Below are 18,960 nucleotides of genomic sequence, written 5' to 3' on the forward strand. Positions count from 1 at the left end.
GTTTATATTACTGAATAGAGAATTGAATTACCTTTCAAATAAGCTATGACACGACCCCTATTCTCCCCTATTTCGACATCGACATCGACCCCTATTTAAAAAATCATCGATGACGTCATCACGCCCAAATGGGTGACGTCACTAGGATGATATATATGCCAAAAAGTCGTAATTTAAAAACAAAAATTGACCTGTTTCGGGATTTTTTTTCCAAAATCGTCCATTCTCGAGAAAATGAATTTATTCCAACCTTTACGTGCTCACTGTATGTTTTGATATTAATTTAAATTAATTATTTTTCTCAATATAAAAGATGATTTTAGATGTATCTAAAAAGTTATTACTCTTATATTTACCTACATGAGTATAAAATTAATTTTTGATTTCAATTTCTTATAGCCCACAGGTTTCATCTTCCCTCAGATTCAATTATAAAACCTATTGTTTCTAATCAAAAACATCAGTAATTTTTATCTTTATTTAAAACAATACAATTTACCCGTTTTGAAGGTATATATACTCCGCTAAAATGTACTTTTAGGATTCAACATTAATATTTGCTAGCTGGTTATTATATTCTTCAGAAACAAAAAAGTATGAAACTCCTATTTGCATTGCTCTCTCTTGCCGTTCTGACTGCCAGAGCACATCATAATCGTGTTTCTTTACGAGACGACATATTCACCGAATCAGGTAATTTTTGATTATTTTTTTATAGTAAAATGAATTCATTTTAATTTAAAATGTGATTAACTGTAAATTTTAACTATATCATAGTTTCTTCCATCATAGAAAGAGCAATTTTAAAGATTTTTTTTGTTTTTTGACCATTTTTCTAAGAATACTCCCAAAAATACTCAAAATACTCCAATACTCAAAAAAAAAATTCAATTTGAAGTTGAATAGTCCAAAACAAATGTTGTAGATCTGAACTCGATTCTTAATATCTGTACGGTTTTACTTGATTTTTATAAAAGTCCTGGAAATAAATATAATGTATGTGGTATGTAATGCGGTAACTCAACCCCCCATTCCATTAAATATTTTGGGGGTTTTGTCCGCCTCCGCTATAGGGTTGATGTAATGTAGTTGAAAACTGGTCTACAAATTGTACCCCTCACAAATAAATTTGATGTGTTTTTGCATATTTTAGATTTTTCTGCAAATTATACAGGTTGGTAACTTTTCAAATTGACACACTGTATGTAAGAATATACTTTTAGAACTTGAAGTAATGGTATCAAGCTAATATAATACAGGGTGTTTCACTAATAATTGGAAATATTTTAACTGTAGATTGCTGAATTCAAAGTATTAAGGATTAACCCAAATCAGCAGTCCGAAAATGCTTCATAGATAAGATGCTTCCTAAAGCAGCTAGAACTCTTTGAAGATGGGATCTTTTAATTAGTTCTTTTTAAATAACTAATACCTAAAAATTTTGTAAGACATCTACATGTGGAGCAATCATCTTGTGAACCAACCAGCTTTGGTTCAGAAAATGGTTCCTCCACATGTAGATGTCCTACACAATTTTACTGTTTTATTTATAACAAAATGTTGAAAATCGCTTAACACCAATAACGATTAATGTTTTTTTTCTGATTCTTGCCTTGGTTTAGAACCAGAACCTTTAGCCACGTAATTGTATAACTTATGACTAACTCAGGTGTAATGTGTAGTGTGTGTGTTGAGTAAGTATCTTGTTACTTTGCAAAGTCGACGTCATTGTCTTTGCAAAGAGACGCTAATTGTATCCGAACGTCTGCGGTCCCTCCGGTACGATTAATGTTTGTGTAAAAATATATGTCATATCAACAGGAGCCTTAGACCAGTTTGAATTGGTTCAATTATCTAGGATCCTACATCATTAATACAGGATCTTGTGAAACAGAAATACGTAGGAGAATAGGCATGGCCAAAAACGCTATGATTATCGAAAATCTGGAAAGATCGCTCCTTGTCGAAGAACACCAAAATAAGATTAGTACGTGCCTTAATTTTTCCCATATTTAATTACAGATCCGAAACATGGACAATGAAATCGGACGACAGAAAAAGGATTGACGCCTTTGAACTGTGGTGCTGGAGAAGAATGCTTCGGATCTCATTTACGGAACACAGAACAAATCACTCAATCCTTTAAGAGCTTAATATTCAGACTCGACTTTTCTCTATTTGCCTCTCCACCGTCTTAAAATTTTTCGGCCATATTGCAAGAAGAAGTGATGATAATCTTGAGAGACATATAATTTCGGGAAACGTTGAAGGGCGCAGAAGTAGAGGTCGCTCACCTACTCGATGGACGGATCAAGTACAGAAAGCCAGTGGAAAAACATTTTCTGAATCCATGAGGGAAGCTCAGGACAGAAATGGAAAGAGATAGTTGCTCGTATTATAGGAAATCACGACACTCAGCAATGAGGAAACGACTGAGGAGGAGGATGTGTCATGTAAACTAATTGATTCTTCCTCCTTCCTGTTCTGGTCAGTCCTTGATGTTTGTGTTCCTGTACTTAAGCTGATGACGGCTCGTGCTGAGCCGAAACGCGTCCTATTTTGACCTTTTTAATAAAAAACTTTGTGGTACTCCTTCGAGTTTTTTGTACTTTGTTACCTCGAGACCACATTTGCGAAATATGGATATTTCTCTTCATGTTAATTACAAGATGCCATCTTCAAAGAGCTCTAGCTCCCTTACTGTTTTTAGCCCAGGAATCTACAGTTAAAATCTTTACAATTATTAATGAAACACTCTCTATATTTCAAAATTATTGAAAAAATTCATTTTTTCGAGAATGGGCGATTTTGGAAAAAATTCAAGGAACAGGTGGATTTTTGATTTTAAATTATGATTTTTTCGGCATATATGCCAGTGATTTCATCCATCATATTTAATTCTCTATTCAGAAATAAACAAAATTATTTATGCAGGGTGTTCGAAAACATTTTTTTAATTTAATTAATTCACGCAAAAGAAGAACTAATGAAATTTATTTAAGTCAAAATACATTTTACTGCTGTCAGAAAACAAAAAAATGTGTATTTGATAAATAAAGATTGGTTTTCGCTTAACTCAAATGTTCAGACTACCAAAAGGCAGGTGGGTGGAGCTTGAATATTGAATTAAAACGAAAAGCAATGTTGATTTAGAAAATAAACATTTTTCTGTTTATCAAATATTTATCAAAGAAACATCTAGTTTCTGACAGCAGTAAAAGGGATTTTAAATTAGGTAGATTCTTTTTTTTTTGTATAAATTAATTCAACTAACAATTTTTTTGGACAAAATGTATATATGATTATGTTAACGTTTTTATTACTGAATAGAGAATTGAATAACCTTCCAAATGAACTACCACACGACCTCTATCCTGATTTAGAAAAAAACATCGATTACGTCATCATTGCCCAGATGGTTGACGTCACTAGTATGACATAAGTATATGCCAAAAAGTCATAATTTAAAAATAACAACTGACCTGTTTCGGGATTTATTTTCAAATTCACGAAAAAATGAAATGTATTCCATAATTTTACCCCTCTCTCTATGTATTATCCCTAAAAAGTATGGAGCATGTATTTCTACCGTTTATTACAATGTTAAAATTTGCTAGATGCTTCTAGATTTTAGAGTATTTAAACATTGGGATGGTATGAGAAATGACGTTTAATATTTATTTTATTTATTATTCAACAAAAACGGCAAAATACGTTATTGAAAACCGATCTGAAACTGTAATTACAGAGTGTAAAATATTGCAGTATGTATTATGTATGTACTAACACTGATTTCATATATTATTTGAAATAAGTTTAATTTTTATACTTACAAAATATCTTACTTATATCTTATAAAATTACGCAAAAGATGGAAAACATAATACATTGTGAAGTAGAAAGAAATGAAACAAGTAGAGGTGGAAATTATCGATAGAAACGTATAAATGTACATTACATTACATGGTTTCACACTTTTAGACGTATCGGAGAAGTATAACAAGTATCACTGTGACAGGAGAATTTTATAAAATACTACATCTAATAAATAATACGTTTAATAGTGGAAAACTATGTACATAATGTAACGTTAATCTATACAAATATCGCCAAGTAACGCCGACCTGAAGATGATCTGTATATTGTAGAGATCGAAACCGGTCGTCAAAGTATAATTAAATGATTGTGAGTAGGTCTGTGTTTCATTACTATATTTAATATGGACTCACATATGCAACCCATTCAATATTTGTTAATCTATACATTTTTAAAGACAATTTCCACCTCTACTAGTTTCGTCTCTTTTTATATTTCACAATGTATTATTTTTTCCATCTTTTGCGTTATTTTGCCCGTTATTAACGCGCTCATCACTGAATCTGTAAAACTGTAAAATGGTAAAATCGAGTTTAAGTCTTTTTCAACTGTCTGTACGTTAATTTATTTTTTATTTAATTTTGGACGGTGTTGGGGAGAGATTTCCCCTATCTCCCACGTAGATCCGCACGGTTCAGTAGTTTTCTGAAGATACGGCGTAAGTGCAGCTACTATACTGGTACGGAATAAATCTGAGGCAGTCAAACATGACAATTCTTATGTCACTCTAGCAGCATATTTTCTATTGCCCTTCTTTAGTTTTCTGAGGACTTTTCGGAGGTTTTCTGAAGGCTAAAATACGATGCATCTATTTTTGACCACGGATTCTGTAACGGGTAGCCCTTTCAGAACGACAGACTCAGTAAAACACAGGTTAAAAATAAAGCAACTATATTTAAGATAATTATATACAGTTCAAAACAAATAAAATAAAATATAATTCTATCTTCTGCAAAGGAAAAATAACGTCGTACTTATTACGGTCATCAAAACATAATACTAATATTAAAACGATACGATAAACAACACCATATATACAACAACGATCTCGCTACATGGAATCAACATAGCCATACATTCAGACCCGGAGACATCGCATTTAAATTCAATGCGATAACATTGAACAGTGACACGCGGTCACTCGTCCATCGTTACTACCGCTCACTGCGGTAACTGTTGCGGTGGAACGCCACGTCAGTACTGCGGCGCATACCTAGACAGAATACCACCTCAACCCGGTGCATTTCTGCCATCGAGCTATTGCTAATTCAATACGTTAGCAACAAACTGATTCTATGATTCTCCTGGCTCGTCTTAAATACGCTCTCGATGCCAGTTCTCCTTCGATTTCGCCCAGCGGTAGTATGAAGAGGGGATGCGCCAACACGGATACTCCTACGGTCGGCCGGCCGCTCGCCAGCTGAGGTATCATATAATTACAATTCATAATATATGCAGCATGCAGATATGCATGAAGGGAATGAGTCCCTGTTCTTTTAATAAATAAATATTTTCGTTCACTTGACTGTGAATTAGTGCGCTTGACCTACACTGAACACCTGAATCCAATAACTTCAAAAGGCTCATGGACTTTTTAAATCTATAGTATCCGTCAAAATAAACAGTACCGAACATAAAAAAATATATTTATGAAATATTTTTTATAATACATATTATGTTCAAAATGTGCAACATAGTGTTGCAAACAAGCTTCGTAACGTTTCTGAAGATCATTAAACATATTTAAGAAAAGTGGTTGCTGCAAATGTTGAAAATAAGTTATTATTCTTTTCCGTCGTTCTCCAACAGTTTCTGCCGGATTATCCGAGCGAAATGTGGAATTCTTCATTATACCCCAAATGTAGACATCAGGTGGTGTTAAATCCGGTAAATGAGGTGGATCTGTGCGACAAGAAATTATTCTGTTACCAAAATGTTCACGGAGCAAATTTATAGAGCGTTCGGCTGTATGGCTTGTTGCGCCGTCCTGTTGAAACCATGGCTTACGGATTCTTAAATTACGCACTTCATATTCCTCTCTGCATCACTTTACGATTTGGCAGACAAAAAAGAAATTTAAAATAACAGTCGACAATACTTTAAACGTGTTTTCCTCAAAACTGTTTTTTTTTCAAAGGCTGTAGACATTGTAACTCAAAAACTACTTGACCTACCCACCTGGAATTTTATATAATATATTTTCTTGAGGCATTGCTTGAGGTAACGCTGTCGAGATATTTTATGTTATATGCTTATTTTTTGTTCAACAATAATAAATATCTTGATATTCACCCTTTTTGCAAAAAAATATCGTTGTTTTGGCTTCTGAGTGATATCAAAAATCAAAAGTCGATAAAACTAAAAAGCTCGACAGCGTTACTTCGAGAAACTCTTAAGGTAATAAAATCTTTTCGAATTTCTTTGTTTACCATGATCCAATTGTCAATTCTGCTGTCCACCGTAAAATTCATTGTTTTCTGAGGTGTCATTAATTTGCCCCGTTGGCTTATTTTTCAATATTTTTCCTTGGATTTTTTTTTGAATAATCTATGAGTTATAGTAAATATGCTTAATTTATTCAAAAATCAAATAATTTTACCCTACTTTAAAAAAATATGCTTGAAATACTGATTTCAACCCCTACAGTCCCCCTTAAGAATAGCCATGACACGATTTTGTTAGGGAACCCATGCAAGTCGTATTTGTCTATGTATGAAATTTAATAAAAATAATGTTTCATTCGGAAAGCAGATGGGTGCAGGTCGACCTATATTCGGATCCCGTACGTATCATCATCATTCTCTTTGCCTTATCCCTATGCGGGGTCTGCTTCCCTAATTGCATTTCTCCATACAATTCTATCTTGAGTCATATCAATATTAATCCCCTTTACCAACATGTCCTGCCTAATCGTCTCCCCCACGTCTTCTTTGGTCTTCCTCTCCTACTCCTTCCAGGAATCTGCACTTCCGCAATTCTTCGTATTGGGTGATTCGCGTCTCGACGTTGAACATGACCAAACCATCTAAACCTATGCTCTCTCATTTTGGCATCAATTGGTGCCACACCTAGATTTCCTAATATACTTATTTTTAATTTTATCATTTTTTGTCACTCCACTCATCCATCTAAGCATTCTCATTTCCGCCACATTCATTCGTTGTTCCTCTTTCTTTTTCACTGAGGAACATTCAGTTTCGTATATCATAGCCGGTCTTATGGCTGTTTTATAGAATTTTCCCTTAAACTTCATTGGGATTTTCCTGTCACACAGCACACCACTCGCTTCCTTCCACTTCATCCATCCAGCCCTAATTCTACTGCATGCATCTTCATCTATTTCTCCATTACTCTGTAATACCGATCCCAGGTACTTAAAACTATTGCTTTTTACAATCAGTTTACCATCCAAAGATACCTTATTTGTAGCAACTCCATCTTTAAATGAAGATTGCAAATACTCTGTCTGTGTCCTACCAAGTTTTAAACAATTTTCCTCCAGAGCTTGACTCCACTGTTCCAGTTTTTGTTCTAAGTCTCTTTCACTATTTTCTACTAACACTACATCATCAGCATACATTAAGCACCACGGAATGTTACCCTGTAGTTTCGCTGTTATCTGGTCCAAAATTAATGAGAATAAATACGGACTAAGCACCGAGCCCTGGTGCAATCCTACTTTCACATAAAATTTATCAGACTCTCCCACACCCGTCCTAACACTAGTCGTTACTCCCTCATACATATCGCTCACAATCTTTACATATTCACCAGGGACTCTTTTCTTATTGAGTGCCCACCACAGAATCTCTCGAGGAACTCTATCATATGCTTTCTCAAGATCAATGAATACCATATGAGCGTTTGTTTCTTTACTCCTGTATTTTTCCATCAACTGCCTTATAATGAAAATTGCATCTGTTGTTGATCTGCCCTGCATAAAGCCAAACTGATTCTCGGATATTTCGGTCTCTTCATGTATCCGTCTATCAATTACTTTTTCCCATATTTTCATGGTGTGGCTAAGCACTTTTATAGCCGTGTAGTTTGTACATTGTTGTATATCTCCCTTGTTTTTGTAGACTAGACTCTCTAGTATACTGTTTCTCCATTCGTCTGGCATTTGTCCAACTTCCATAATTTTATTAAATAAACCTGCTAGCCACCTTCTTCCTGTCTCTCCCAATGCTCTCCATACTTCCCAGGAATATCATCTGGTCCTACCGCTTTTCCTTTCTTTATTTTTTGAAGCGCTTGAGCCACTTCCTCGTTTGTTATTTTGGTGACCATTGCTGCTACTGTCTCCGTTGACTCTACAGGCTGTCTGTCAAATTATTCATTTAATACGCTGTCAAAGTAGTTTCTCCATCTCTTTTTGACATCCTTTTCGTGAACTAGTATTTTATTATTTTCATCTCGGATACATCTAATCTGATTAAAATCTTTTGCTTTCTTTGCTATTTTATATATCTTCGTTTCGCCTTCCCTGGTATCAAGTAGATGGTATAGGCTTGAATACGCTTCTGCTTTGGCTTTTGCTACTGCTACTTTCGCTTCCTTTTTCGCCACCATATAGTTTTAAAGATCTGTGTCGGATCCGGTTTCTTGCCACTTTTTATATAATGTTCGCTTCTCTTTTATTTTTCCTTGTACAGTGGAACCCCGATAAGTCGGCCCCCCATAACCCGGAAGTCCGGCTAACCCGGACCGATTTTCATCAGATAAACATTTTGATTTTCAATATTTTGTATTTTTCAATTTAATTGTGGCTTATTTCCAATCAAAATAGTTAATTATCAGACAAACCTTTCAACAATAAAAATGTATGTAATATAATATTTGAGAGATAATGTGTACTTAGATATGTGTGTTTGAACTATACGATATTAAAAATGACTCATATCACACGCCGCAGAAACAACAGCCACCTGTCTGTAGTATCTATTCCTTTTTATTTCAAACTGTCAGCATTGTTTAGGAAAGACTATTTAAAAAATTATTTTATAAACAATGGTCTTTCTTTAGTATTGTGTGTCTTGTATTGTTCGCTTCCATTTGCTTACGTTTGGGTTTGGTGTTTTTTTTAGTAATTTTAATGAGTAGGTACTGTGCATATTTATAAATATATTTCATGTTATTTCAATTCAAACGGAGTTTATCTGTAAGTATACCGTATTTTATTAATTTTTACCATATTCTCCGGCTATCTCGGATTTTCTATAACCCGGATCGGTCGCGGTCAATCCGAGTTATCGAGGTTCCACTGTACTTCGTTTGACCACTACCAAGTCTCTTTATCCTCAAACTTTTTTCCTGATGTTTTTCCAAGTATTTCCAAGTATTTCCCGTACGGATCCCGTACGTATGTTCGTATGAAATACGATAAAGTTCCCACATTTAATAATAATATTTTTCTACATTTTACAGATTGCACTGCCTCTGTGTCATCCGGTCCGATAATGTGCATGGCTTATATGCCTGTCTGGAAATATGATATAAACGCTAGACATTGTGTACGTGCTATATATGGAGGATGCCTTGCCACCAAGAATAATTTTAAGAGTCTTGAAGAATGTGAGACTGTAACAAAATCAGTGTGTCCATTCTTTTAGTAAATTACAATGTGTGTTTTATGTCAAATCAATCCTATCTGATAATATATAATAATTATTATTATATAACATAAATTTTAGTTTAGTGTTTTATTTCTACATTTTTGTCGGTCTGATAGCCAAGCGAGCTAAGCTAGAATAAGTCGTTTCACTTCACTGCCGGAGATCTAGTGAAGGTTCCAAACCTGTTAACCAAAAAAAATTAACGTAGTAAAGAAAAATACGGTTTATGCTTGCCTTCGATTCAGAGGTATGCACAATCCCTGGACAACTGTTTCTCTCTTAAAATCTTCCTCAGCAGAGCTAGCTTGCACACCTCTGAAAGCAAGGCAAGCCAACCCATATTTTTATGTGGAATTTTAAAGATTATTTAAAATCAACTTTGGAACGCAATCAGCGATATCTCCTAGATAAACTGAAAAGTCTCAGGTACAGATTCCACCATTATAAACATTATATACTTTTCTTGTTGTAAATTTCTTTCTGGTACATCCTTAATTTGTGACTTTTACGATTTATAAGACAACAGACGACGAATATAGAAAACGAAAGACTCTGTTATATGCAGTCATATTCCGTTTTCATTGGTCTAGAAAAAGGACTAAAAAAGAAATTTTCTAGTACTCACATTTGAGTAAAGATAGAAAAGAAAAGACGGTTTATGCTTGCTTTTGATAGAGAGGGATGTGCACATTAGCTCTGCTGAGGAAGTCTGTAAGAAAAAAACAGCTGTCCAGGAATTGTGCATCCCTGTGAATCGAAAGCAAGCATAAACCGTTTTTTCTTTTCAATCTTTACTCAGATTTGAGTTCTAGGAAATTTCTTTCTGTCCTTTTCCTAGACGAGTGAACACGGAATGTGACTGCATATAGTAGAATCCTTTTCGTTTTCTATATTTGTCGTCTGTTGTCTTATAAATTGTAAAAGTTACAGATTAAGGATGTACCAGAAAGAATTTCCAACAAGGAAAGTTTTCACATTTAAATAATTATTTACCTTTTTAATTTTTATTATAATGGTTGATCCTTGTATCTGAGACTTTTACGTTATTTAACGCTGTAGTTTAAAATCCAAATGAACTCGCAGGCAACTGCCTATTTTGCCTTATGGTTAATCCGGCACTAGAAGCGTCCCCCATATAGTTCATTAAGCATATCTGAGTTAACTAAAATTACGTAATACTACACTCACTGGCACAAAATTCCACCAGCCAAAAATTTTTGACTAAGTTTGAGAATCTATAACTTAAGGGGTCATATACTTTTCTCGGCTTCAAAAAATCGATTTTATTTTTTTTTCCTTATTTTAAAGGTACATCTCTTAGAAACATTTTAAGACCAGAACGAGTTCGATATTCGAATTATTGACGAAGTTACAGCTGCTTTAAACGGAACTAGTCGGGTCGCTCCGCAGGTCTTGTAAAACTTTAAACACGTTTTTCTCGAAATAGCATTTTTCATAACGGTGAGCATGATAACTGCTTAACTGTTGGTCCGATTAACTTCATTTTTGGTACACATATTCTAAATTAGATTCACTATCGTGCGACGAGAGCTTGTTTGATTAAATTTAACCATTTTCGAATAGCAATAAAAAAATAGACAATTCTTTTGGTGAAAATTACGACTTTTGTTTAAATTTCGACCGTTTCCGTAATTAATTTTTTTTCTTAAATTCCTCTCGTCACACGAGAACTATGACTCTAAAAAATGAAAACATATAAATAGACAAGGCGGAAACGGCGGGTTCGTTGGGAAAAATATTCCCATGAGCTATTTTTGCATAATCACATTCGTGAGACATCCCAGAATAAGGATCAAGAAGTCGCCCACGTGAAAAGTGGGCCAATTTTTTTTTAACAATTTTTTTTTAATCAAATTGTAAAAATCAATGTTTTTCGCCCGGACTGTATTTTTTTAGGTTTTTTGGACCATTCTGGACAAAAAAGCTCTCTTATAATTTTTCTCTAAAGTTGATCTTTTTCGAGTTATAAGCAATTTAAAATTTGAAAAAAGCAAAAATGGCCATTTTTAAGACTTAATAACTCGGTTAAAAATTATTATTATGAAAGTCAGAAATGACTAAATCAAAGTTTACAGTCGCCGCTACATGATCTTGAAGAAATCTGTGTCATTAATTTACTAATAAGCTGTTATTTTTAATTAATAAAAAAGAGCGGTTAGATCACATTGACGTCGCTGTAAATGTGAGTGCGAGTAAGATGCACAATTGGACTGCTGGAATGGCTTCTCTCTCGCACTCAGAAATTCAGCGGCCGCACACGTGCATGGCGCTTATTATAATTACTTAAAAATAACAGCTTAGTAATAAAATAATGACAAAAATTTCTTCAGGATCTTGTAGGGGGGGGGGCTTTAAACTTTGATTTAGTCATATATTGACTTTCATAATAATAACTTTTAACCGAGTTATTAAGCCTTGAAAATCGCCATTTTTCGTTTTTTTCAATTTTAAATTGCTTATAAGTCGAAAACGATCAACTTTAGAGAAAAATTATAAGAGACCTTTTTTGTCCAGAATGGTCCAAAAAATAAAAAAAAAATTGTTCGGTCCAAAAATATTGATTCTTGCAATTTGATTGAAAAAAATTTAAAAAAAAAATTGGCCCACTTTTCACGTGGGCGACTTTTTGAACCATATTCTGGGATATCTCACGAATGTGATTATGCAAAAAAAATCTCATGGGAATATTTTTCCCTTCGAACCCACTGTTTTCGCCTTGTCTAAAACAATTTTTGTTTCAAATAAATATTACGAGCTGAATTATGCCCACCGTTTGACCTGAAAAAAAAACACGTTCTACGCCACTGGACGCGGCCGCCATGTTTCTAATTATTTTTTTTTAACTTTTAACATGTTTTATGCTCCTTAAGAGTCCACCTTTAAAACTAAAAAAAAATGAAATCAATTAGCCCAATAGTTTTCGTACAATTTATCATTACATTTAGACTACTTTTTAAGCTCGAGAAACGTATATGACCCCTTAATTATCTTTACCCCGATTTTCAAGATTCTTGGATCAGTTTGCAGGTACATGTATTGGTATCGTTTGTTATTATTCCGGTAACAAAAAAAGTTTGCTTAGATGGCATTATACAGGGATGAATGGAAGTGTTGTATTTTCTCTTAACTTTAAAAAATTTTGTGGAAAAACTGGAGGGCTGAATTCATTTCATACTCTTTTTATGTTATCTTGAAGGTATCACTAAGGTTCTGTTTTTGAATTATTCGAATATCTCTTTTCTTGTAAGAGCTGTAAATAAAAATACTGCTTTGAAGGTTTATTATTTACAAATTAATTATATAAAATTAACAACAAAACAAAACAATTCAATAGCGAGTGTGTCCAACTCTTGCAGCAACGACTTCTCGTAATCTGTTTGGCATCGAATAAAGATGTGTTATCTTGCCTGGGGAATAGTCCGATATTCCTCTGTCAGAGCCATAACTGTACTAAACTTTCTGGAGACCTAGGATGACGGCGAATAGCTTTTTTTAATTCATCCTATAAATGCTCAACAATATTGAGATCTGGGCTGCATGCGGGCCATTCTAATCTTATCAATCCAACCTCTATGTTATGAGTCAGTCAGTGTTTTTATTTACAAGAAATGGTACAGCCCTTACAAGAAAAGAGATATTCGGATAATTCAAAAAACAAAATTTTAGTGATAGCTCTGGGATAATATGGCAGTGTATTATAAAATAGGACATTCTGTATAAAATATATTTAAAACTCATTCAAAGTCATTACTCGATGTAGTATCTGTTCTTGGATTCAATAATCGCGAGTAACATTGGATTGTCATGTTTGTTATTATTTAAAGGTGTATATAAACATTAACTCGGGCGAGAAAGAGATTATGATTATTGTTGTATTTAGCAAGTATTCACGGTTATGATAGATCGCGTCTTTATTGTAAATAACTTATGGTTGAATCACCGAGAATTCGATTTAAATACAGTGGAACCTCGATAACTCGGATTAATCGGGACCACGACCGATCCGGGTTATCGAAAATCCGAGATAGCCGGAGAATATTGTAAAAATTAATAAAATACGGTATACTTACAGATAAACTCCGTTAGAATTGAAATAACATGAAATATTTTTATAAATATGCACAGTACATATTACCTACTCATTACAATTCTAAAAAAAAACCAAACCCAAACAATACAAGACACACAATACTAAAGACCATTGTTTATAAAAGAATTTTATAAATAGTCTTTCCTAAACAATGCTGACAGTTTGAAATAAAAAGGAATAGATACTGCAGACAGCTGGCTGTTGTTTCTGCGGCGTGTACTATGAGTAATTTTTAATCTCGTGTTCAAATTACACACATAAGTACACGACACAGAGAGTCTAGACACATTCATCATCATCCAGCCTCAAAAGTCCACTGCTGAACATAGGCCTCCTCCCCTCGTTTCCAACCCCATCTATCCTGCGCCGCCCTCATCCAGTCTAGACACATTATCTCTCAAATATTATATTACATACACTTTTATTGTTGAAAGGATTGTCTGATAATTAACTATTTTGATTGGAAATAAGCCACAATTAAATTGAAAAATACAAAATATTGAAAATCAAAATGTTTTTCTGATGAAAATCGGTCCGGGTTAGCCGGACTTCCGGGTTATCGGGGGCCGACTTATCGGGGTTCCACTGTATAATGTTATCGAATAAACTTTACTCGAGTTTTAATTAATTGGGACCAGTAGGTATTAACATCACACATATTTATGACGGCAAGACTATGAAACAAAATCAGCTCGTTCATTTTTCCACAGAATTTTTTAAAGTTAGGAGAAAATACAACGCTTCCATTCACCCCTGTATAATGCCATGCAAGCAAAAATTTTTGTTACCGGAATAATACCAAACGATATCAATACATGTACCTACAAACTGGTGCAAAAATCTTGAAAATCGGAGCACAAATAATAAAGTTATAAATTATTAAACTTAATCAAAAATTTTGGGTGGCGGAATTTTGTGCTGGTGACTGTGTAAATTTCCAATATTTACTTATAACATTTTTTACATTTTACAGATTGCACTGCCCCTGTCCATAGCGGCCCGAGAGTCTGCCTAGCTCATTTTCCTGTCTGGAGATATGATATATACTCTAGATTTTGTGTACCTGATATATATGGAGGATGTCGTGCCACCAAGAATAATTTTGACAGTCGTGAAGAATGTGAGGCTGTAACAAAAGCAGTGTGTCCATTCTATTATTAGTAGAATGTGTGTTTTATGTCAAACCAATCCTATCGGATAATAATAATAATTACTATATTACATATATTTTAGTTTCTTCTTCTTTTTTTGTTTTAATGGCTTCCACGTCGAGGTGATAAGACAGCTCAATTTGGTGGTGACCACGAATACGTCTGGTTCTAAACCAACTCGCAGCCACTTACTTGTGTCAATGTCGATATCTAAGAGGTTATGTTAGTAAAACACAACAATAGGTAATAATGGTGTATGGGTAAGGTAAAAACATACACAAATAGGATGCAGTAAAAGGGATCTGGAATGAGAAAGTTTTCAAGTTTTCCAAGCGTTTTTGAATATATTTTTAATTTTATTTTTTATTATGGGTGATACGTCCTGGGGATCTAGCTTCATACACAAAGGAATATTAAGATCTCTCTCTATTTTGGCCAATGTGTCAGCTTGTAGGTTGCCTGGTATATTTGAGTGCCCTGGTATCCAAGAGATGAGTATTTCAAATCCGTCCCTATTTGCTGATAAGATAAGGTTTTTTTGTTTGGAGGCACAAATAATCTGTTGAAGCACAAAATTTGCTGTTATTGATTTTAGAAATTGCACTAAGAGAATCGGAGAATATAATGACTTTATTGATGTGTCTATTAATGGACAATTTGACTGCTTGATATATGGCCATGTTTTCTGCTTTGCATATACAAAGTTCATCGGGTAGTCTAGATGAAAATTTGTAATTGATACGGGAATATAAATGTCAAAACCTACTCTTTTACCATTTTTTGAGGCGTCTGTATAAATGAAAGTAAAATCATTGATACATTTTTCAGTACATAATGCGAATTTTTCTCTAATCATATGTCCATTCTTTTTTATTTTACAGTTTAGTGTTTTTAGGGGATTGACTATTGCATCGAAATCCACCTCATAGCATGGAAAATTATTACCTTTATATATTTTGTTGAAATATGGGAAATAGTATTCTAGTATTGAGACCAAGTAAGGTATATTATCTTCATTATAAAAGTTAGGCTTGTTTATCAGTTTTTCCCGTAGGTTAAAAAGGGATAGAATCAAGGAATGGTTTTTGATATTAATGATTTTGCATAAAAAGTTAGTGGCTAATATTAACCTCCTATTATTTAAATCATACTGAGCCGATTCTGCTAGTAGGGCCAAGTGGAGGGTAGATTTCATAAAACCTAAGGAAATTCTTAAGCCTTCGAAAAATACTGTGTTAAGTTTAGTAGCACATTTCTGAGATATAGGTCTAAATAAGAAGGAACCATAGTGTAAGTGAGATCTTATTAAAGCATTAACGACTATTAGAAGAGTCCTAGGGTCTGCGCCCCACCATACTCTGCAAATTGTACGTAAAACGTTAATATTTTTCTTTGTTTTAACTAAGATATTGTCCACATGCTTGTCCCATTTAAGATGATTTTGAAAAATTATGCCCAGAAACTTCACCTGTTCTTTTAGCGGAATGATTGTGTCACTAAGTTTAATTTCTGGAACAATGACCTTGCGCCTTTCCTTTGTTAACCAAACGGCTTCACACTTGTCCACAGAGAGGGATAGTGCATGTTCCAACAACCATTCATGGACCCTGTTCAATGCTGAATTAACTTTGTTTGCCATTTGTTGCGTTACTGATCCCTTCACATATAAAACCAAGTCGTCAGCATAACCATCAATATGTATATCTTCAGGGAGGAGGGAAAATAAATCTGCCATGTATATATTGAATAGGATTGTGCTCAAATGAGAACCCTGGGGTAAACCTTTGGTTGCTAAATACGGGCCCAAAAAGTCACCGTTATTGGATCTAGTATATAAAAGTCTGCTTTTCAAGATTTTGAAAATAATATTTATAATAAGAGAGGGGACATTTAAATTTTGTAATTTATTGTACAGTTTATATATGTTCACGTTATCATAAGCTGATTTGATATCAATGAAAACAGCAAGGACTGAATGGGCAGATTCAAAGGCTTCTAAAATGAAGGTATAAAGGAGGGCTAAGTTGTTGGCAGTTCCTCTACCTTTTCTGAAACCAACTTGGGTATTTTTGAAAACGAGGTTGTGTTCTAAAAACCAATCTAGTCTATTTTTTATGACGGTTTCTAAAGTTTTTAGGATGCAAGAGGATAAGACAATTGGTCTAAAACTATTCGGAAGGAGTGGGTCCTTCAAGGGTTTTAGGATGTTAAGGACATTAAATTTTTTCCAATCTATAGGTAAGGGTTCTCCCTTGAGACAGTCATTGTATATGTTCAGTAGAATTTGTTTGGCTTTTAAAGGGAGGTGCTTTATCATTGAGTAAGAAATATCATCGATTCCTGGGGTAGAATTTCTTTTATTGAACAAAGCAGTGTCAATTTCTGAAATGGAGAATAGTTTATATTCCTGGTTTGAATAAATTAACCTGAATTCAGGATCAATAGAAACTGATGACATATTATATGTATAGTATTTCTCTTTTAATGATATCTGAACGGTTATAGAAATTTTTGCAATTATTATGGTTTGAAAATTTTTTGACTTTATTCCATACATATGTAATATTGGATCCTTTGTTTAATGTTTCACAAAATTGTTTAAATTTATTTTTTTTTCTTTAATCTAAGGTTCCGTTTAGTTTGTGCAATTACTTGTTTAACATGCAAATAATTTTCTAGTGATGGTGATAAATCAAATTTGTGCAGTGCTTCCTTGCGTTTCCTAACCCATAATGTACATTCTTCATCCCACCAGGGATTAAATGCTCTACCCTGTGTCCTACAATTTTTATAAGGAATTGAAGCATCTGCTGCTTTATTGGTGACTGAGATCAGTTGTTTTTAATTTGTGTTACTTATTGAGCAATTCGTTAGGTTGTTTACTATTTCATCATAAAAGAGATCCCAATCAGCTCTTGAAGTGTTTCTCACTTTGTATTTTTTTATTAATGTTGTGTCTGATAGTTCAATGTCGTTGATATTTATGTATGTAGGAAAATGATTACTATTATCGCAGTCTTTAATAACCCCTCACTTGGTACATAAAGCCAGATTGCTACTTACGATTGATAAGTCAACAGCACTAACATTATTGTTGGGAGGCTGAACTAAGGTTGCTGAACCATCATTTAGGATGGTCATCTCGTTGTCAAATATAAAGTCAACTATTTCTGTGCCACCTTTATTTATTAAACATTTATCCCACATGGGATGACGAGAATTCATGTCACCCATAACAATTAGTTTTTTTATCTCTAAGTTTGCTAATATGGAGTTTAAAAAGGTCACTGATATTTCGTTATTTGAGCTAGAATAGATATTTACTAAAAATATGTCATCAATTTTGGTTAAAATATATTGGATTTTATCTGAATTATATTTTTTAATTGTCTGAAATGAAATAGATTTTTTAATACAGGTAGCAATGCCACCGTACGCACCATCCCTGTCTTGTCTAATAATGGTATAAAATTTTAGAGTAAAATTTGAATTTTTTTTAGCCAAGTTTCATTAAGTACTATGATATCTGGGTCGTCTTTAGAAATTAAATCTGTCAGACTATCCCTACCTGAATTGAAGCTTCTAATGTTCCATTGTATAATTTTGATTTTTGATTTTAGGATCATTCCAAGTTTTAATCTAATAATAATCAGAATCTGAGTATTCGCCCAAGTCCATATAGGACTTTAGATTAGAGTGGGAAAGTACAAGTTTTTTTTAAATGTTTAAATTGTCTGGTAAAGTGTTAATAAAGGTTAAACAGGACTTTAAAAAGTCTTGTGAAGGTATTGTGTCAATATTGAAATTACTATGCGATGCACTGGCATTTCAGGCTGGGTTTACATTATGTGAACTATGAGTTTGTGGTTTAGATTGGGAGGGGGTTTGAGATTTGGATTGAGATAAAGTCATTGCAGAGGAAAAGTTTTCTGGTCTGCCACTTGGAATATAAAGACATTCCTCGTGTGCTTTTCTGTCATATCCTTGTTGTATTATTCTTCTTTTATTATTTGTGTTTGATGCTACCTGTTGAAATGACCTTTTCGAAGATTTGAAATTATGTAATCTTCTTTCTGAAGGTGAGACTGTGTTATGTTGTGTAGTTTTGCTATTAAGGAGTTTTCCTTTGGCATTATTACTTGGAAGGAACGGAAAATCTTTTGCGCTGAAGATGAATTTATCCCTTTCTATGTAGTTTCTAGGGATA

The 18,960-nt window shown here is 33.8% G+C and overlaps 1 protein-coding gene across 6 annotated transcripts in view; it reads left to right on the top strand.

Annotated features, from left to right (window-relative positions):
* LOC126885700 (trypsin inhibitor-like) overlaps positions 1 to 14,845 on the top strand; it is a 122,175-nt gene extending 107,330 nt beyond the window's left edge. For 2 of the 6 annotated variants that reach the window (XM_050652425.1, XM_050652421.1), the window contains exon 2: positions 9,304 to 9,568. In XM_050652425.1, coding sequence (XP_050508382.1) covers positions 9,304 to 9,488 — 185 coding nt within the window. In that variant the 3' untranslated portion in view covers positions 9,489 to 9,568. Of the gene's footprint in view, positions 1 to 505; positions 694 to 9,303; positions 9,569 to 14,575 lie in introns of those variants that run through there. The other 4 variants (XM_050652422.1, XM_050652416.1, XM_050652420.1 and 1 more) reach the window with 3 other exon arrangements.
* Positions 14,846 to 18,960: the final 4,115 nt, after the last annotated feature.

This window comes from Diabrotica virgifera, chromosome 5 (assembly GCF_917563875.1).
Source record: "Diabrotica virgifera virgifera chromosome 5, PGI_DIABVI_V3a".
Classification (NCBI taxonomy): domain Eukaryota; kingdom Metazoa; phylum Arthropoda; class Insecta; order Coleoptera; family Chrysomelidae; genus Diabrotica; species Diabrotica virgifera.